The 21,129-nt window shown below is 36.2% G+C and overlaps 2 protein-coding genes across 10 annotated transcripts in view; both read left to right on the top strand.

Annotated features, from left to right (window-relative positions):
• Positions 1–213: 213 nt before the first annotated feature.
• On the top strand, positions 214–9,717 carry LOC127419093 (cysteine sulfinic acid decarboxylase-like). 3 transcript variants are annotated; one of them, XM_051660199.1, is made up of 14 exons: positions 214–368; positions 1,193–1,323; positions 1,548–1,674; positions 2,184–2,274; positions 2,952–3,174; positions 3,293–3,372; positions 3,453–3,507; positions 4,965–5,081; positions 5,319–5,383; positions 5,527–5,608; positions 7,002–7,201; positions 7,362–7,413; positions 7,509–7,598; positions 8,101–9,717. In XM_051660199.1, exons 1-14 carry the CDS (start codon positions 347–349, stop codon positions 8,272–8,274), a joined length of 1,509 nt encoding a protein of 502 aa, XP_051516159.1. In that variant the 5' UTR covers positions 214–346; the 3' UTR covers positions 8,275–9,717. The 3 variants fall into 3 exon arrangements, with proteins under 3 accessions (XP_051516159.1, XP_051516160.1, XP_051516161.1); XM_051660200.1 differs by lacking the exon at positions 214–368 and adding an exon at positions 951–1,078; XM_051660201.1 differs by lacking the exons at positions 214–368; positions 1,193–1,323 and having other exon boundaries at positions 1,345–1,877.
• Positions 9,718–10,211: 494 nt separating this feature from the next.
• Positions 10,212–21,129, top strand: part of LOC127419094 (zinc finger protein 740-like) — a 12,629-nt gene continuing 1,711 nt past the window's right edge. The window contains exons 1-8 of one of the 7 annotated variants that reach the window (XM_051660204.1): positions 10,238–10,312; positions 10,403–10,478; positions 11,468–11,618; positions 13,967–14,164; positions 16,962–17,096; positions 17,211–17,340; positions 17,656–17,774; positions 20,665–21,129. The exon at positions 20,665–21,129 is cut by the window's right edge and continues 1,711 nt beyond it. In XM_051660204.1, the coding sequence (XP_051516164.1) occupies positions 10,465–10,478; positions 11,468–11,618; positions 13,967–14,164; positions 16,962–17,096; positions 17,211–17,340; positions 17,656–17,774; positions 20,665–20,835 (918 nt within the window). In that variant the 5' untranslated portion in view covers positions 10,238–10,312; positions 10,403–10,464 and the 3' untranslated portion in view covers positions 20,836–21,129. Of the gene's footprint in view, positions 11,346–11,467; positions 11,619–13,966; positions 14,165–16,961; positions 17,097–17,210; positions 17,341–17,655; positions 17,775–20,664 lie in introns of all 7 variants that reach the window. The other 6 variants (XM_051660208.1, XM_051660206.1, XM_051660203.1 and 3 more) reach the window with 6 other exon arrangements.

Below are 21,129 nucleotides of genomic sequence, written 5' to 3'. Positions count from 1 at the left end.
ATTAAACAAGAGCATTATAATAATTAAACCACCATAAAACCATGAATGCTGATTATGTTACCTAAAGATGCACTTAAAATAGAAAGCAACTGATACCCTTTAGTATCTCCTGTGTATTTAGACAGCTATTTTTGAGTTAACGATTGATTTTTTGTTGACACACCCTTATCATTCTAATCCAATTAGGCTGTCACTTGAATGACGATGCCGGGCGTGGGTGAGCACATATATGAATGCTGCATCCTACATTTAACCACTGGGGTCTGAAGGTATCCTTAAGACATCAGACACTATAGGCTACAGTAGAGTTTTCATGTACTAAGCAAAAAGGAGATTAAGCATCACAATGACTTCGCCCGTTCCTAAAGGTGAGAATGTTTATTGTTTGTTCTGTTTTTGGATGCATGCATAACGGCATACTAACTTTTTTTTAATCCACTCCTTTGTTAGTTTTGCTGAATCGTGCATTTTTGGGTCTGATAATGTAACATACTGTATGACTAACCTACTGTGCGCTTAATAGTTTCATCATATTTAGAAGCAGGAAAAAGTTGCAATCGTTTGGGGGTTGTGAGTGGAAAATTTTCGAATATGGGGAACAATCGAGGCATGATAGACAAAGAATGCATTGTATAGAATGCATTACATAAGTTGCAGGAATTGCAACGTGCAACGCTCCTTGAGCGCTTTTATTGATCTCTTGGATATCCAAAAGCAAAAATAAATAAATAAATAACTAAAACCTTACGAAACAAGTTGAACATCAGCAAACTAGTTTCTTCACTATAATATTTGATTTAAATGTTTGCATGTTTCAGCTAAGTCTTAGAGAGAGACATTTTCCTCTTTTGGTGTCATATTTCTGAAACGAGAAAAAAAAAAAAAAAAAGGAATTTGGGGCGTTGATGACGTAACCTGTTGCCTTGGAATTTATAACGCTTATTAATATCACATAGCTCCGACTCAAAATTCTGAAAGAATGAGCCACGTTCGAAGCCGTTTTTTAAATCGTCTGCGATTGCTACGTTGCTTGGCAACCGTACGCGGCGTACAGTTTTGCAAATAAACGAGATCTGGGGTAAGAATAGTTTATTTTGATCTTTATTAGCTGTTGCCGCTGTTGTATAAAAACACAATTAACCCACCTTTTGCGTTATTTGATAAGAGATCTCACATTATATGAATCCCATAGAATATATGAATGGCCATGTCCACCTGGAAGAATCCGAATTGTACGACTCCGATGGGAAGCTGTTCCTTACTGAGGCTTTCCAAGTGATTATGGAGGAGATACTTAACAAGGGCACTGACATAAAGGAGAAGGTCTGTCTTTCGAGAATGTATCTTCTCATTTAATGACTTCTGTGTCTTACTATATTATCTTGTATTGTAGAAGATGATACTTCTAGTAACCCACAATTCCAACTACTTGGCAAGGAATTCTGGGCCCTCTTCATTTAAAAAAATACAGTTAAAAATGTGTTGTGGGCCCCTAGAATCATTACCACCTTTCACCCCATTAGCTACGGCCCTGTTTGTAATCACAGGTGTGCGAGTGGAAAGATCCCGATCAGCTGAGAACTCTTCTGGACCTGGAGCTCCGAGAACATGGAGAATCTCACCAGCAGTTACTGCAAAGGGTCCAAGATGTGGCGAGATACAGCGTTAAAACCTGTATGTTGGATTTATTCTTTGCTCAGAAAGTTCTGATGCCCCACGCTGACGGACAGCAAAACGATGAACTTTGAGACCCCCCACACCACACCAAAGACTGCATCCTAGTACCAGCTCTGTTCCCAATCCTGGTCCTGTGGGCCCCCAACAATGCACAATTAGTTTTGGGGTACACCCAATTCAGGTCATGGAGCTTGAATCAGGTTTGTCAGTTTAGGAACATTCAAAGTGTGTAGTGTTGGGGGTAATAGCATGACGAGGATTGGGAAATACTGCATTATAGGATGTTGTTTGGAATGGGCGATCTACTCTAAAGCCAGGGCCATAACCATCATAGATACCATAAGACACCAGACATAAGACATCATAGACATCATAGACACCATAACCCATATTCAAATTATTGATCCATCGATGGGTTTTTCAATGGTTAAGTCTTAAATCAATACGTTTCCTCTGCCAATTCCTGATTATAAGGTAACAGCCTTGTCAAAACTTCTCATTCACAGGTCATCCTCATTTCTTCAACCAGCTGTTTGCTGGGGTGGACTACCATGCCCTGACCGGACGATTGCTCACTGAAACTCTGAACACCAGCCAGTGAGTGTGGATGAGCTTATTTCAGAAGATCTCTAGTTCATATACTGTACACTGGCCTCAAAAATATTTGGACACTTAAAAATGTCAGAATGTCTTGGGATTAGACACAAAATATCAAATCAAATGGCACCTGCTAAAATAAGTGATGCTGGACCTTTTCTGAGCCATTTTTAATTACTTTAAACCAACTGGTGTCATTTTTAGTAGATGTATGAAGTCAGTTCACCTGTAGGTTTATGCAGGTGGAACCATGTATGTAGTTCAGCACATGAGCCTATTTATAGATGTTCCTCAAAGTGTCCAAATTATTTTTTTTCTTAATTTTGAATAAAATGTCTGATTCTTTATATAATGTTGACCATGTTTTGCTTAGAGAAGTGCATTTATATTGGTATATAAATACCATTGGTTTGATATTATGTTATGTAATAGAGTGTATCAATGTAAAACAGAGTAAATTGAAAATTGTTACACTTTCATATTGAGATGTTCCATTACAACTTACTGTCATAGTTATAAGTAAATATTAGAGAACTTATAGTTATCAGATGACACCATATGACAACAGCACAAAGTCACTGGTTTAGTGTTCCCGAAATACCTTTGAGATAATACAAAATAAATGTGTATATCACAACTGATCAATACGCAACATACTTAGTGTGAAGTTATTACAGGTACACCTATGAAGTGGCTCCGGTGTTTGTCCTAATGGAGGAGGAAGTGCTTTGTAAACTACGTGCTCTGGTTGGATGGCCAAAAGGAGATGGTATATTCTGTCCTGGAGGTTCTATGTCCAACATGTATGCCATGAATGTTGCACGATACTGGGCCTTCCCCCAAGTGAAGACAAAAGGCCTGTGGGCCGTACCGCGACTGGCCATATTTACTTCACAGCAGGTAAAAAGACATATACTTATGCTAACATTAGATTTGAAAGGGCACTCGGGCATGTAACCAAAACATTACTGTGCAATTATTGTTACCAACATATTTTGTTATCGTTTTTGTCTTCCAGAGTCATTACTCCATGAAAAAGGCAGCTGCTTTTCTTGGTATTGGAACGGATAATGTTTTCCTTGTACAAGTGGATGAGAGGTATAGGTAGTTTTCATCTCTAACTTGTGTAGCCAAACTGGTGTTTCACTTCATAAAGTTGTTTCTTTGTTCCGTCACAGAGGCAGCATGATACCAGAAGAACTGGAAGCAAAAATTTTGCAGGCAAAATCCCAAGTAAATATTTAAATTCCTGCTAATTTCTTTGGTAAATTGAAGCATTTTATTATAAGTATGGACATTTGTTAAAGGGATAGTTCATCCAAAAATGAATAATTCTCATCATTTGCTCACCCTCATGTCATCCCAGATGTGTATGACTTTCTTTATTCAGCAGAACTCAAATTATGATTTTGTTATTTTTTTTTTAGAAGAATATTCCAGCTCTGCAGGTCCATATAATGCAAGTGAATGGGTACCAACATTTTTACACTCCAAAAAGCACATAAAGGCATCATAAAAGTAATTCATATGACTCCAGTAGTTAAATCTATATCTTCAGAAGTAATATGATAGATGTGGGTGAGAAACAGTTCAATATTTATGTCATTTTTTTGCTCATTTTTTGCTCTCTGCCCAGTAGGGGTGGTATGCATGAAGAATATGAATCACCAAAAACACAAGAAGAAGAATGTGAAAGTTATCTGTTTCTTACCCACACCTATCACATTGTTTATTAAGACATGGATTTAAACACTGGAGTCTTATGGATTACTTTTATGCTGACTTTTTGGGCTTCAACATTTTGGCACCCATTCACTTGAATTGTATGGACCAAAAGAGCTGAGAAATTCTTCTAAAAATCTTCATTTGATTTCAGCAGATGAAAGAAAGTCATACACATCTGGGATGGTATAAATGTGAGTAAATGATGAGAGACTTTTCATTTTTGGGTGAACTATTCCTTTAAGGGAAAAGTTCAAAAAAACAAAAAGACAATTCGATCATTATTTATTCATCTTTCATGTTGTTCACAAACAGTATGGCTTTCTGTCTTCTGTGAAACAAAAAAGATGTTTAGCTGAATGTTCATGCTGCTCTTTTTCATACCACAAAAGCAGACAGTGACCACGGGCTGTCAAGCTCCAAAAAAGGACCTAGAAGCATCATAAAAGCAGTCCATTCGACTGGTACTCTATACTCCAAGTTTTCTGAAGTTCTACGATAGCTTTGTGTGAGGAACAGACCAAAATATGTCATTTGGGACAGAAAATGGCCCCCTCCATTGTAGCTTGTAAGTCGTCAAACCCTGCAAGAGGCATTTTCACACTCCAAGTTTGAATTATGTGCAATTGTGAATGAGATTTGAAAGCTACAGAGGCAAGATTTTCAGTGAATAATTATTTGAATTTTGGTCTATTCTTGAAAAAAAAAAAAAAACAATCACACAGCACACAAGTCATACTGTATGGACACCATTTATGATATGTCTGCTTTCGTTGTATTGAAACGAACCGCATGGACAGCATTCTGCAATATACATCCTTTTGTGTTCCACGAAAGAAAGTCATATGGGTTTGGAACAACATAAAGGTAAGTAAATGATGACAGAATTTTTATTTCTGGGGCAAACTCTCCCTTTCAGTATCTGAAGGTCAAATGTTAATTGTGTTTGACCAATCTCTGTCTTTCAGGATGCTGTCCCATTCTTTGTCAATGCCACAGCGGGCACGACAGTGCAGGGTGCCTTTGATCCCCTCAACCGTATCGCTGACATAAGTGAAAGAAACGGCATGTGGATGCATGTTGACGTAAGTGTGGCATAGTTTCCTTATGTAAACAATTTTGCGAGACTTCTTTGAGCATTACAGCTTAATTTTCTGTTACAGTATAATTTTCTGTAAAGATGCTTTGAGATGATGTTTGTTGTGAAAAGCACTATAAAATGAAAATGACTTGCCTCAACTAAGATGTTGTTTGCATTTAAAATGCTCATGTTTAAAATGTTCTCTCTTTCCTAACTGTATCCCATCTTCTGACCTTAACAGGCCGCTTGGGGAGGAAGTGTGCTGTTTTCCAAAAAACACAAGCATCTGGTTTCAGGGATAGAAAGGTTTGAACTCGGTTAACTATCGGGCTGAAAAAGCCAGGAAATGTATTTTAAATAGTATGTTTATTCTATGTAAGATCTTTTTAAGGACAGAGTGGCCCATCCTTGACTGTATCATTTTGAAATGTTTTTATTTTTGTACTCAGAGCCAACTCTGTGACTTGGAACCCCCACAAAATGCTTCTAGCTGGCCTGCAGTGCAGTGTGGTTTTGTTACGAGATACCACGGTATGAAAAGCTTGTGAAATTGAGCATTTCCATACAGAAATCTGATATATGGCAGACAACACATGTAAAATACATGCATGTAAATATATATTACACATATACAGTATATCAGTGAAGACTATATATAATGTGTGTATTTATAATTTCTATATAATGTATACGTGTGTGTGTGTGTGTGTGTGTGTGTGTGTGTGTGTGTGTGTGTGTGTGTGTGTGTGTGTATATATATATTATTTTATTAGGTTATTTTATTATTATTTACACTACCGGTCAAAAGTTTTGAAACACTTGACTGAAATGTTTCACATCTGAAAATTATTTTGATCTGAAGGCGTATGCTTAAATGTTAGTTTTGTAGACAAAAATGTAATTGTGCCACCATATTAATTTATTTCATTATAAAACTAATGTAATTAATTAAAAAAAAATTTTTTGAAATTGATGACTTGGACCAAATAATAAAGAAAAGCAGCCAATAAGTGCCCAACATATAGATGGGAACTCCTTCAATACTGTTTAAAAAGCATCCCAGGGTGATACCTCAAGAAGTTGGTTGAGAAAATGTCAAGAGTACATTTCTGAAAATTCTAGGCAAAGGGTGACTACTTAGAAGATGCTGAAATATAACACAGTTTTGATTTATTTTGGATTTTGTTTAGTCACAACATAATTCCCGTAGTTCCATTTATGTTATTCCATAGTTTTGATGACTTTACTATTATTCTAAATGTGAGAAGAGAAAAAAAAAAAAAAAAAAAAAAATTATAATAAAGAATGAGTGTTTCAAAACTTTTGACCGGTAGTGTGTATTATATATTATTAGGTTTGTGAATCGATTACAATTTTTAAAATAATTAATCACACAGTTTTCTTTCAATATATCGCGATATATTAATAGACTAATATAGATTAATCGCACATAATACCCGACTGTTCCGGAAAATAAGACATAATTTTCATGATAATTTCAAAATAATTTCATGGTCATAAATTGTAAACGCAATTTAATTGCGAAATTAATGCATTCTGTTTCCCAGCCCTAATTCGAAAATGTCACGGATGTATGGAATATGTTTTAAAATATTTTTTAAAATAAAACCATTTAGATTGACATATGTACATATACAGTATTAAATTCCTAATTTTACATAAAAATTGTCACTTTGTTTTTATATTTTTTTTCTGAATCCAAATTGACTCCGCACACGTACAGTATACAGTCAAATGTAAATCAGTTCACATACTGTTTTTACCTATTAGTCAAATAAATATTTCCTACAACATTCAGAATAGATGTTTAAAAGTAAACTGTGCACTTGTCTTTTTAGGCTTCCTAAGCAGTTTCCATACCCATGAAGACAATACAGATTTGTAATTTTATCTTAATCTTTAGAATTTGCTGATGCGCTGTCACAGTGCCAACGCAACTTACTTGTTCCAACAAGACAAGTTTTATGATACAAGTCTGGACACGGGAGACAAGTCTATACAGTGTGGGCGTAAGGTTGACTGTTTGAAACTCTGGTTGATGTGGAAGGCAATAGGAACACATGGCCTTGCAGAACGTGTGGAAAAGGCTTTTGCCCTTGCAAGGTATTAGATGCATGGTGGTTGTTGTTGTTGTTGTTATTATTATCATTATAATTATAGATAAATAGATAGAAATTATAATCATATAGTAATATATTGTCATTGCAATAGTTGTCAAATTGTATTGTTTTTCAGCACTCTTAATTATTCATGTTTGCACCAGGTATTTAGTTGAAAAAATGGAGAAACGAGAGAATTTTCAGCTGGTCTGTAAGGTAATATACTGTATAAAAGCCAAAAATAGTGAGCATGTTCATATAAATAGAATACATGTTTAGATATTTATACATGCCGTATGTTTTACTAACAGGGGCAGTTTGTGAATGTTTGCTTCTGGTTTATACCACCAAGTCTGAGAGGAAAAGAGAACAGTGCGGATTACCAGGAAAGCTTATCAAAGGTTGGTTTTGTTTAAACATGCATTCAGTAATTTTTTCCCCATTAAAAAAACTTTTACTCCTAAAGAAATGAATTGTCATTTTGAAACATATGTATAAAATCACGACCACTCACATGAGAGGAAGACTCTAGTCATATCAGTAACCTTGTAAAAGTTATTTTATTCTACATGGGGCAGGGGTGCCCTCATGGGGCTGCCATTTTAGTATCACATGACCAGCTGAATACTACATGCTTAATCTCAGTAACCATTTTGTTATTTGACACTTTAACTCTTGGATTAAATTATTCGTGGCTGATTGTGAATAGTGAATTTCTACAATGGCATCTGTAACTGAAAACTATTTATTTTGAATTATGCTGCATCCACACCACTGGTGTCACTGTAAGTCCAAGATGACATGAACAAAAGTTACTGAGTACACCTTTAATGTATGCAGAATAGGGCAGAGGATTGAATTACTTATGCAAATCTTAATGTGATGCCCAATCTACACCACCAGGTAGCGCCAGTGATCAAAGAGAGAATGATTAAACATGGGACAATGATGGTGGGTTACCAGCCCATGGATGGACAAGTCAACTTCTTCCGTATGGTTGTTGTTTCACCTCAGCTGACCACCAATGACATGGATTTCTTTCTTGATGAGATAGAGAGACTAGGAATGGACCTGTAATTAGTTTGTCTTCTCACCACAATATAGGCTATATCCAATCACATCACCCCTCTCACCATCCCATTGTACTTTTATGTCCAATTTTCAAATGAGCTTATTTTTTAAAGGTAACAAAAGCTCTCTGAATTAACATTTTGACTTAGCAGCACACAATACTTACTACAATGATAATGCCAGCAAGAAAATAGGCATCCACAGAGGTCAATTCATCCTTATTTTTAATGAGATATGTAGGGAAGGAACAAACAGTATTTTCTTGATAGATTATAGAGTGCTACCTCTTGTACTTCTAATTTATGCATACTCTGCTAAATGTTAATGTCTGTATATGTTGTGAAGAGGTTGATAAAGTGAATGAATCTAATAGATTCTGGCCTAAATAAGTATGAAAGAAACTTTAAAGGTGCTATAAGTAATTTCAATCGACTGTTTTGCTAAATTCTGACAGATTTAGCCACTGGATTAGTTCACTCCCATCCCTTCAACACCTGTTAAAGGAACAGTTCACCCAAAAATGAAAATTCTCATCATTTACTCACCCTCATGTCATTCCAGATGAGTATGACTATCTTTCTACTGCAGAACACAAATGAATATTTTTAGAAGAATATCGCAACTCTTTATGTCCATAAAATGTAGGTGACCAAAACTTTGAAGCCCCAAAAAGCACACAAAGGCAGCATGAAAGTAATCCATAAGACTCCAGTGATTAAATCCATGTCTTCAGAAATGATCCAATTGGTTTTGGGTGAGAACAGACTAAAATATAACTCCTTTTTCACTGTACAACTTGCATTGCAGTCTCTAGCCACGATCATGGTTTCTAGCTTGATTACTCTTCCTAGTGCTTGAAGCATGTGCAGAGTGCTAAATGGCGCTAGGAAGTGTAATCGAGCTTGAAATCAAGATTGCCAAGGAGACCGCTGATGTCAAGGTTTATAGTGAAAAAAATAGTTCTATTTTTGTCTGTTCTTACCTAAAATCGATTGGATCACTTTGAAGATTTAAACACTGGAGTCGTATGAATTACTTTCATGTTGCTTTCATGTGTTTTTTGGAGCTTCAAAGTTTTGGTTCCCTATTCACTTGCATTGTGAGGACCTACACAGCTGAAATATTCTTCTAAAAATATTTGCGTTCTGCAGATGAAAGAAAGTCATACACATCTGGGGGGCTGTGGTGGCTAAATGAGGGGCAGTGGTGGCTCAGCGGTTAAGGCTCTGGGTTACTGACCAGAAGGTTGGGCACCGCCAAGATGCCACTGTTGGGCCCTTGAGCAAGGCCCTTGACCCTATCTGCTCCAGGGGCACCATATCATGGCTAACCCTGCACTCTGACCCCAGCTTAGCTGGGATATGTGAAAACAAATACATTTCACTGTATATATGCAAAAAATGTATGTATAATGTGTGACCAAAATAAAGGCTTCTATTCTTCTCTAAATGATGAGCATTTTCATTTTTGGGTGAACTATTCTTTGAATTATGAGTTTTCTATTACATTTGTTTGTACTCTTAACTGGAAATTAGCTTGATGACAATTCTAAATAGTAATAATAACTTGGAATTTGTGTGTTAAACGATAGTCATAATTCTGTTTTCCTTTTTGCTTCGTTTTTCTAGTCATGCCTAGACTGGAGGTCAATAGATGATAGGTTGAAAGATTTTTTCCTCAAACCTAAAGCTCTATTTTATTTTATTTCACTTTGTTTAGAAATGTGTAAAACGCCAGTCACTATCCAAAATCATCCTTTATATTTACCCTTTTCCCATATGCATAGTAAAATTCAAAGACTGCACAAATCTGTAAAGCGACAGCTGTACTGCTCAACGTTTTACACATCAATAAAATTATTCCTTTCTTTTTGCATAACGTGGCCTTTGTTTACACCGGATGTTGCCTGTGATGCCAGTGTGTTGATCACGTGACAGACGCTCTCCCCATAGAGCACTTCCGGTAATGTTTCCTGTGTTTGTAAACTGAAAAATTGCAAGTCCGACAAGAAAACATAGATCTACTATAAGCGTGGAAGACTAAGGTAAAAAAAAAAATAAAAAAACATTCAGCGTGCGATGCTATTTTTATTCCATATATAACTGTATTAAAACGACGACTCATTGTTTAAAAGCATTGCAATCTGAAGTTAAATAGACGGTGAACTCACGCCCTGTTCTGCTGTGTATAGGATGAATGGATGTGAACGGGTATGTTTACATCAACATTGTGTGTACAGATTAGATTGAAGAAGAATGCTTATACAGTTCTGAATTAATGCACTTTCTTGCTTTTAATATTTGCCTTGATATGCATGCATATATTGTGGTTTATTTTCAGCACAACCTGCAAGGCAACTTGTTTTTTTGCCCTTTGATTACTTTTAATGGCTTGTATTAAATAGGTACTTTCTTGTCAAAATTGTTTTCTTTAGCTTGACTTGCTTTAGATTGCATTGTGTTTGCCATGTGATAATACTGATGCAATCTAATGTTTTATCTCATGAAATGCATTTAATCTGATTGCCAAATCCTCTCAAAAATGAATGTTTTAGGTCAGGACTTTACATCATATAATATATTCACACACTCGCATGATTTGTTCATTTTGGACAGTACAACTACTTTATTTTACCAATGCTCTGCGTCTGTGGCTGCATATGCGCCTCATTTCTTTCATTCAAACCATGTCTTTGTGTTTTTCATGATTTATAATTGTGTTGAAGAAGAAATATAATTGTGCTGGAAGGAAAGCGGGTGCGTCAAATAAATCTGCTTTTTCATTCTATTGAATCCCAGATCCTGACTGATATGATCCAAAATCAACAGGGCATAAACGCTTGGATGTATTCCTACCATTCCAGTTTGACAGAACCAATGAGAATCCACTTCATTCAGATTCAGTTTTGAACTGTGTTGTTTCCAGATGTCATTTAGGGGTTCTTGACGCCTGGAAATGTGAAAAACCAATTACCGAAGCCAAACTCTATGGCTTAAAAACACAGTCCTAAATGCCTACACAAACAGAGGCTTGGCAATATGAACATGGAAAAAGTCTGATTCTAGCTAATAAAAACTGTGATTTTATTTTATTTTTTTCCTCGCTTGAAAACTTATGTTAATGGTGGGCTGGATGTGTGGTAACGTCATGGATAGAGATAGATATTCCGCTGGCTTTATATCACCCCTTCTGTTTCTAGGCTTTGGCCCCTGATGATTGGGGCTTGTGTGGTCTTTAAACAAACTCCCTGCCCAGAGCGAAGTTCTGTCCCCCAACACACACACACACATACTCTCACCACTGCGATGTCACACCTTTCCAGCAGCTCAGTGCGAGATCACATTAAATGGGTCAGTGTTTTCCCCCTTCATCTGCATTTGTTCACATTAGTTGTTGTTGCCATTTAAAAAAAAAAAAAAAAAGTCTGTCATTTTAATTTCCTTTGCTTCCACTGGCTGTTCTGTGCTTTAAACCAATTCTTAATCAGTTCTCTAGCCTATCTTTTTCTCTGTTACCACAGAACTTACACAGATTATTTACAGCAAAAGATTGAATCTCACAAATGATGTCAAGGGCATATTTCATGCAAAATCAAAAGAATGAAAAACGAAAATGTACATTTTGCCTTATTTGCGACTTACAAATAAGGAACATAACTAGCAATTTGTCATACAAACAAGCAGTTTGTCATAATTTAGCTTAAAGAAAATTAAGCTTAAGGATCATTACGATTTTTGCATTGTGATATTGTTTTCTTGATCATTGTGACATATCACATCCACAACCATCATACATGTAATGCGAAATCTCATTCTCATGACTGTAATGTTAAAACAATTATGATGATATATTGTTTAAATTATAAAGTATTTATACAGCATATTAATAATTGTTGTACTGCCTAATATATCTGGATTTTAATAAAAAAAAACAGTACTAGAGGTCGAACTATAGTGGATTTTGCAGATACCGATAACTAAGGTGGTGGAAAAGGCCGATAACCGATTAATCGGTCGATAGTTTCTAAAAACGATTTATAGAATGTAAAAAAATAAATTAAAGTCTTTCCTTAATATGACTCCAGATGCAGTTTATTGTTCAACTAACAGAACTTTCAACTATAATCATGACCGAAACACACCGGGGACTCTTATTTTGAAATGACAGAGACTTGGCTCTGTTACAGTGCTTTATATTAAAGTATTTACCAAATTCAGCTTTTTTATAGCTTATATATTGACCAGATAAAGGGTTACATACAGTGTGTATATATATATATATATATAATATATGAGAGAGAGAGAGAGAGAGATTTCACCTGATGAGGTTTAATGAGGAATAAGGTTTATTATTATTTACAACATATGAAGTTGGAGACACAATGCATGTGCATGGTGCACATTTCAATAGTCGCATTTTTCTTTGTATGCTCTCACTTTAATTTAGAAGACTAGATTATCTAATCAAAATGAGGTGAGGTTAAAAGTATGAATGGATATTGTCAGTAATGAAGGATTTAGATTGTTTTTATTTCACCTCTAGTGGCCGCTGTTATAACGTTGAACCAAGTCGTTCTTACTGTAGAATCATCTAGTGCAGTGGTTCCCAACCTTGTTCCTGGAGGCCCCCCAACATTACACATTTTGGATATCTCCTTAATCAAACACACCTGATTCAACTCATTAGCTCATTAGTGGGGATTCCAAGACCTGAATTAGGTGTGTCAAATAAGGGAGATATAGCCTCCAGGAACAGGACTAGAAACCACTGCTCTAGTGCAAGCCATAGATGAACATGGAGAAAGAAAATTATTTTAAGGAATACATATTTGCAGATAACTGATAGTTCCAAAAAGCAGCTGTCGGCACTGATTAGGCTAATTGTAAAACCGATATATCCATCTACCTCTGAACATTACAGTTTGTGAATATATTATTTGAAATTACGGTAAAAAATTACCCCACTAATTATTACAGTAATGCGAAAATATTCACGGGCTTAAAATGTGCCTTGTTTTCTTTCTGCAAAACAAATTGTGAAATTTTTTTTCTTTAGATTTTGTGGTGAAATATTACCCAGACATGTTCTTAACAAGTTTTCACCCAATTAGGGGTGGGTGATGTAACGGTTAAAACGATGCACCAGAAGAAATGTGTCAACCGGCAAAACAAAATTTGAGCGTTGTTTCTATTGCGGTTATGCAAAATACTGCTACATAGTAGGGAATGCACATTCCAATCAGAGGTTGCCATTGCACTACAAATAATTATTGTAATTATTATGTTAATTTTATCCACCATTTGTTACTTTTGCATTATGCCTTGCATGAAAATATGCCTTTTTCTTACTTTCTTGGATGAGAGCGCTTTCATTGTACTTTTCATTTTGTAATTTTAGCCTAAATAACTTTGTTTTTTTAACCCCTTTCAATTTAAATGCGTAGTCGACGAGAAAAGAATATTGCAATATACATTTTTGCCTTTTAAATTATCGCCCACCCCTTCACCAAATATCATTTTGGAGTTGCAAATTGAAAAAAAATGTAGTTTTCTTAATTTTGGTCCCATTTGATTCACATATCAAGTCAAATTTCAAATCCATCTCAGATTAGTGGTTAGAAAAAGAGGTGACTTTGGGAAGAATTAATGAGTTTACTCAGCTACTCTGTGTGTGTTTGTTGTCGTGCTTGTGTACACAGGCTGGGTTGCTGGGCTGTGAAGCGGTGCTGTCCAGCATGGCACTCATGCAGGCCGGTTCGATGCCTAGTCATAAGAAGATGGGCTCTCATATGGGCCAGGGACAGAGAGAAAACAATCACAGCCACAATCACAACCAGGAGACCCACCGCCAGCTCGGCCACATGGTGCTATCCTCAGGAGTCAGCTGCCCACCACTGGTAAGAGGAAACAATTATTATTAATCAATACAGATCACTTAATCGTTATGTTTTAAAATATCTCTGTGGTTTAACATTGAAATGAATGTTTTGGATTTAAGTTTGTAAAAACAGGCTAAAAATGGTTTTGATAGTAATGGAAGTCTAGTGGCAAGGTATTCTGCTTGTATTTTGTTAAAGCAATTGTATTCTTCTGTACAGAAATGTGTCATTTGAGCTGAGAAGTTGTCTTAATCATGCTTTTAGTGGCGGGACTGCTGTTTTAGGTGGAAGAACTTATAAATACAGACGTAATTAATGTGTACTTTGCAGAAATGTACCTGCTTTACAGTCTTTACATAATCATGACAGGAGTTAAAAAATTGGATGTAGCTTTGCACAAACCAGTTTAATTAGTGATTTAATCACACTAGTCTCCCTCCCCAGCATCATCTTGGTCATAGGATGGACTACACTCACTTATAATAGAATACATAGACGATAAATGAATACCAACTAAAGCCTTAATCAGCCAGATATATGGACACTGCATCTACATTCACTTCTGCAAACAATTTGGGATGGAATTCATAGACACTTAATCAAAATCCTTTTGTTTAAACTCTGGCCAGCAACATCTACTTAGTTTACTTATAGAGGACTAAAATTGCTATTATGTTCATGCTCTTTAGCCACAGGGGAACTGCAACCCCTATGGCCTAAAGACCATAATTTTTAAGGCATGATTTTTAATATAATTATTCGTTATAATCGCACAGTGAGGACTTTAATAGCATGATTTTTTTTTCTCTCTTTTTACAGCAACATTTTCTGTAAAGCTGCTTTGAAATGATGTGTGTTGTGAAAAGTGCTATGCAAATAAATATGACTTTATTAGTCTCATGTTAACATGTATAAGGTTAATATACAGTGGCATCGAAAAGTTTGGGCACCTCTGATCAAAATTTCTGTTGCTGTGAATAGCTAAGCGAGCAAAAGATGGCCTGATTTCCATATTTTGAAGGCATAAAGTTAAAGATGACACATTTCTTTAATATTTTAAGCATTATTACTTTTTTTATTTCCATCTTTTACAGTTTCAAAAAAAACAGAAAAAGAAAAGGGCCCAAAGCAAAAGTTTGGGCACCCTGCATGGTCAGTATTTAGTAACACCCCCTTTGGCAAGTATCACAACTTGTAAACGCTTTTTGTAGCCAGCTAAGAGTCTTTCAATTCTTGTTTGGGGGATTTTCGCCCATTCTTCCTTGCAAAAGTCTGTGAGGCTGTGAGGGCCATGGCAAAACCTTCAGCTTGCGCCTCTTGAGGAAGTCCATTGTGGATTTTGAGTTGTGTTTAGGATCATTATCCTGTTGTAGAAGCAATCCTCTTTTCATCTTCAGCTTTTTTACAGATGGTGTGATGTTTGCTTCCAGAATTTGCTGGTATTTAATTTAATCCATTCTTCCTTCTACCAGTGAAATGTTCCCCTGTGCCACTGGCTGCAAAACAAGCCCAAAGCATGATTGATCCACCCCCCGTGCTTAACAGTTGAAGAGGTGTTCTTTTCATGAAATTCTGCACCCTTTTTTCTCCAAGCATATCTTTGCTTATTGCGGCCAAAAGTTCGATTTTAACTTCATCAGTCCACAGGACTTGTTTCCAAAATGCATCAGGCTTGTGTAGATGTTCATTTGCAAACTTCTGACACTGAATTTTGTGGTGAAGACGCAGGAAATGTTTTCTTCTCATGACTCTTCCATGAAGGTCATATTTGTGCAGGTGTCGCTGCACAGTAGAACAGTGCACCACTACTCCAGAGTCTGCTAAATCTTCCTTGAGGTCTTTTGCAGTCAAACAGGGGTTTTGATTTGCCTTTCTAGCAATCCTACAAGGAGTTCTCTCTGAAAGTTTTCTTGGTCTTCCAGACCTCAACTTGACCTCCACCGATCCTTTTAACTACCATTTCTTAATTACATTATGAACTGAGGAAAAGACTACCTGAAAACGCTTTGCTATCTTATTATAGTCTTCTCCTGCTTTGTAGGCATCAATAATTTTAATTTTCAGAGTGCTAGGCAGCTGCTTAGAGGAGCCCAAGGCTGCTGATTGATGGGACAATGTTTTTGAGGAGTCAGAGTATGTATAAAGCTTTGAAATTTGCATGACCTGGCTTTTCCAAACGATGATTGTGAACAAGCCATAGCCCTAACAAGCTAATTAAGATCTGAGACCTTGGTAAAAGTTATCTGAGAGCTCAAATCTCTTGGGGTGCCCAAACGTTTGCATGGTGCTCCTTTCCTTTTTTTCCACTCTAAAATTGTGCAAAATAAAAATAATACACTAATCTTGCTTAAAATGTTGAAAAGAAAGTTTCATCTTTTAACTTTATGCCTTTTGGAGATCAGTTCATCTTCTACTCATTTAACTATTCACAGCAACAGAAATTTTGACCAGGGGTGCCCAAACTTTTGCATGCCACTTTATATAAATATACTGTGGCTGTACTATTTCAAAAGTGTGTATCTTAGCAGTTATTCAGGTGCACTGCCTTGCCTAATAGACTTCTATTTTGAGTGCAGTTCTGTAAACTTTTTTTTTTTTTTTACAAACTGAAGAAAGAAACAAAATTATTTTCTGGAACGTTCTTTTAAAGCCTTGAGGTTGGATATGTTTTTGTAAGAAGTACCTCTGAAATGATGCACAGCTCTGAACTGAAGGGCATGAAATTTGATCATTGCCCTCTGCTTTGCTTTGCTTCATATTTCATAAAATGATAAGCATTCAAACTGGTGACTTATAGCCTCTGTTTTTCCGACAGCTCATCCGCAAGGACGGAGAGTTTCACTCGTCCCGGCTCTTGGATGAAAAAAACATACAAGCCAGCCAGAACACACAACCAAAGAAGAAGAACAGGAAGTCTGGACTTCCCACCAAAATGAGAGAAAAACCCCAGGCAAGCATTCAGTCTGTCTGCGTATTACCCTGCGAGTGTGCCTGTTTATGACATTTAGCAATGCCTTTCATATTCATACCCTCACTGAATGTCTATTCTCCTGGTTACGTGTAGGTGGAGATTCCTGATGCTGACGACGATAGCTCACTCGGCTCTCAAGTGCAGAAGAACTTCATCTGTGAGCACTGCTACAGTGCATTCCGCAGTAGTTACCATCTAAAACGGCACATTCTCACCCATACGGGTACACAATGAACATTTCAGCTCTCAGATCTTCTTTACTTACAGACATACACTACTAGTCAAATGTTTGGACATATTTGATCAAATTTAGGTTTCTCATGATCTTAAAAACCTCTTGATCTAAAGGCTTATGCTTGAAATTATTTTTGTGGTCAAATAAAATCGAATTAATTTCTTTACAAAACTAATATTTGACTTCTGAAATATTTTTTGGTCACAACATAATTCCAATTTTTCCATACTTTTGAGTGAGCGTGTAAATACAAAGAGAAATGTTAGTTGATAAGTGTTAAAGTGTGTGTCTTTGTGTGTTTAGGGGAGAAGCCATTCGGGTGTGATATGTGTGACATGAGGTTTATTCAGCGCTATCACCTGGAGAGACACAAGCGTGTTCACAGCGGTGAGAAGCCTTATCAGTGTGATCGCTGCCAACAGGTGAGATTAGAAACAGTGATAGGCAATGGTTGGACATTAAAATTAATACCCTCTGGTCATCTTGAAGCATTTACATTTTCAAGATATTACAGTATGCATGTCTGAATCTTAAGTGGTTCTTTTGAACTGATTCTTTTTAATGATTTGGTTAAACAGATTTACAAATCCTTTGTCAGTCTAAGCTGTAATCGAGAACTTTATTTGGTAGGGCTGGGGGGAAAAATTCCAATTAATCGTGATCTTCATATTAACAATCCCAATGTTGATTCTTTGAATCACAATATTGATCTTTTACTCAATGCCAGTGGAGTCGCGGTAATGCAGATATGCACCTAAACTGTAAAGTACAGTTCAGAATTTTGTGAAATTCCCGTCTTGGAGAGGTATTAAATGGATAGTTCACCCAAAAATAAAAACGATCTCCCGTCATTTACTCAGCCTCGTGCCATCCCAGATGTGACTTTTTTTTTTTTTTTCTTCTGCAGAACACAAACAATAATTTTTACAAGAATATCTTAGCTCTGTATCTCCATACAATGTAAGTGAATGATGACCAAAATATTGACGTTCCAAAAAGCACATAAATGCAGCATAAAAGTAATCCATATGACTCCAGTGGTTTAATCCATGTCTTCTGAAGCATTTGTTCCAACAGACCAAAATATAACTCCATTTTCACTGTAAATCTTGACATCTGCGGTCTACTTGACGATCATGATTTCAAGCTTGATTACACTTCCTAGCACTATCTAGCACTCTGCACATGCGTCAAGCAGTAGGAAGTGTAATCGAGCTTGAAATCATGATCGTGCCTAGAGACGTCTATGGCAAGATGTACAGTAAAAAAGGAGTTACATTTTGGTCTGTTCTCACCTAAAACCGATTGGCTTGCTTCAGAAGACATGGATTAAACTACCGGAGTTGCATTAATTACTTTTATGATGCCTTTGTGCTTTTTGGAGCTTTAAAGTTTTGGTCACCATTCACTTGCATTGTACGGACCTACAGAGCTGAGATATTCTTCTAAAAATCTTTGTGTTCTGCAGAAGAAAGTCGTACACATCTGGGATGACATGAGGGTGAGTAAATGATAATGAATTTAAATTTTTGGGTGAACTATCCCTTTAATGTAAACACAGTCAGTTATGTATAAAGTGAATGTGAACAGTGGGACAAAAGATTTGTACCAAAATATTGGACTTGAAGTGTAAGTGCAGCCTAATATACCTCCTGCTGTCTAGGATGTTGTTAATATTAATCAAACAACAAGAAAACCACTCACTGCTATTGGCTGAATAATTAAGGAACTTTAAAAAGTATTAACGCATTACAATCATTCAGTGAAAACCAGTCATATAAGTGGTTTTATATTTTACATTTCATTACTTTTTTCCATGTCTGAATATTTACTTGAATTATTGATACTGCTGTTAAAATCTTAAAGCACTGTTATCTTAATTTGTATCTTTGCTCTACTGTTTTAATTTGTTCTATTGCGTGTAATTTGTTTCTTTGTTCTATTTCAGACTGTTTACTTGTATTGAATTATTACTTAGTTTAGAACATTAGAAAAAAAAAATTTCAAATTAGTTAGTGTTTTGTTATGGTATTGAAATTGGTATAGCAAATCATCAAATTGTTTTCATTTGGGAGCAAAATGGACATTATAAGTGAAATCTAAATCGATACCCAGACCTATTGTTTGGGAATAAAAACTGTATGGTTGGTGATATATTGAAACTATAAACAACTTGACATACGAGGAAAAATTATTTGACAAAAAACCTAATCAGTGTCTCAGAATGACAACATCAAACTGGATCACATACATTTATTAAAAAAAACAAAAAAAAAAACAAAACACCCAATACAACTAAACACACCCGAAACTTTGAAAACAGTGATTCAGCAATATTTAACAGGGCTGGGTATTGAAACCGATTTGTTTCAATAGCGCTTCATATGGGTATATTTCAGTTATAAAATACTCTCCCAGCTAATGCTGTTAATTATACAGGGGACCTTCTTACTAGGTATATTACGGAAATATTAAATTTACAAACTATATTTTACTTGTTTTACATCATTTTGGTCACATTTTAGCTTTTTAAAAATATACAAATCCAGGCATTACATAAATGTTACATTTTAATTGTTTATTGCATAAATTATACTACTTACAGGTATTTACCTTGATTTGTAGAAGACGTGCCAAAAATGGGTACTGTCTCTTTAAGAAAACCGGCAGTCCTGTAAAGAGCGCATATTAATGAGAGAGCACTCAAATGGCTTTACTTCATCCATGCTGTTTGTGTATTGAGTTAAATGTTTCTTTATTGTTGTTTTTGATCAACAACTGACTGTAAAGAACAGAAAGGGTTTAAATAGAAACATTATTCAATAACAAATGGATTGCGAGGATCACAACTTTAGGCACACATTACACAGAACGAGTCAAACCATACTTTTACCCTAAACACACAGTGAAAGTATTTTGGTGCTGAACAGTTTTGCCACAATTCTACTTAATCACTGGGCATAGTGCAAATTTGGTCTCATATGCGTGATTTAGGCCTACAAAAGTTACGCATAGAGTAAAAGATTGATCTTAGGATTTAAGAATCGATATCAAGATCATTCAAATGAAGATCTTCACGATGCATCGGAAAATCTATATTTTTACCAAGTCCTAATATTTAACCAGATAACTACAAAAATGAACACTTCGGAATGCTGTGTGAGTTCTGGGACCCTTTTGAGTGATGGCTCAAATGAATCGGTGAATCAGTTCATTTTAATGACACACCTGAATGAACTGATTCATTTAAATGAATCGGTGCAATGGTGCAAAAATGAGCCTTTATAATTTTGAACCGCTTCTCTCGCACAGAACTTTTCAAGAACCGACCGGTTGCTGCGACATCGGCGTTTGTGTGCTGTGGGCATCCCTAAAGAGGAGAACCAGCCGTGCGTTGAGGGACGGCCGTATTCTCAGGATCCCTCCCAGCACAATCCATCCTGGGGCCCACTGCAGACAAGCAACAGCAGGCTGGCGGTGTGACAGCCATTCTGTCTGCTTATACAAACCTCTCCTCAGCAAACCCAATGGACTCTTTGCAGCTAACATACAGTCCAGCCCTGTAGCGGAACTGACATGAGTCTGAGCCTGTAAGCTGTTTAAAGTGACACATCCAGCTCACTAACAGTGGACTCTTTTATACTGGTTAGACTCTGGAAAATAGTATTTTGTATACCTAATAATCGTAGATGGTACTGTCATCAGCAGGTCGTTTAGTTATTCATTCAGTCCAGGCAGTAATGTCTTCTGGGTATTAAATAGAGAATTTCTTCCTTT

This window comes from Myxocyprinus asiaticus, chromosome 28, assembly GCF_019703515.2.
Source record: "Myxocyprinus asiaticus isolate MX2 ecotype Aquarium Trade chromosome 28, UBuf_Myxa_2, whole genome shotgun sequence".
NCBI classification, from domain to species: Eukaryota; Metazoa; Chordata; class Actinopteri; order Cypriniformes; family Catostomidae; genus Myxocyprinus; species Myxocyprinus asiaticus.
This window is presented reverse-complemented; position numbering and strand designations above follow the sequence as displayed.

What these genes read in the sequence shown, in the direction of transcription:
- LOC127419093 (XM_051660199.1), top strand. Translation starts at nt 347, where the DNA reads ATGACTTCGCCCGTTCCTAAAG. An exon ending in CCATATTTACTTCACAGCAG is followed by an intron (nt 3,175 to 3,292) that starts GTAAAAAGACAT and finishes TTTGTCTTCCAG; the next exon opens with AGTCATTACTCCATGAAAAA. An exon ending in GCATGTGGATGCATGTTGAC is followed by an intron (nt 5,082 to 5,318) that starts GTAAGTGTGGCA and finishes TGACCTTAACAG; the next exon opens with GCCGCTTGGGGAGGAAGTGT.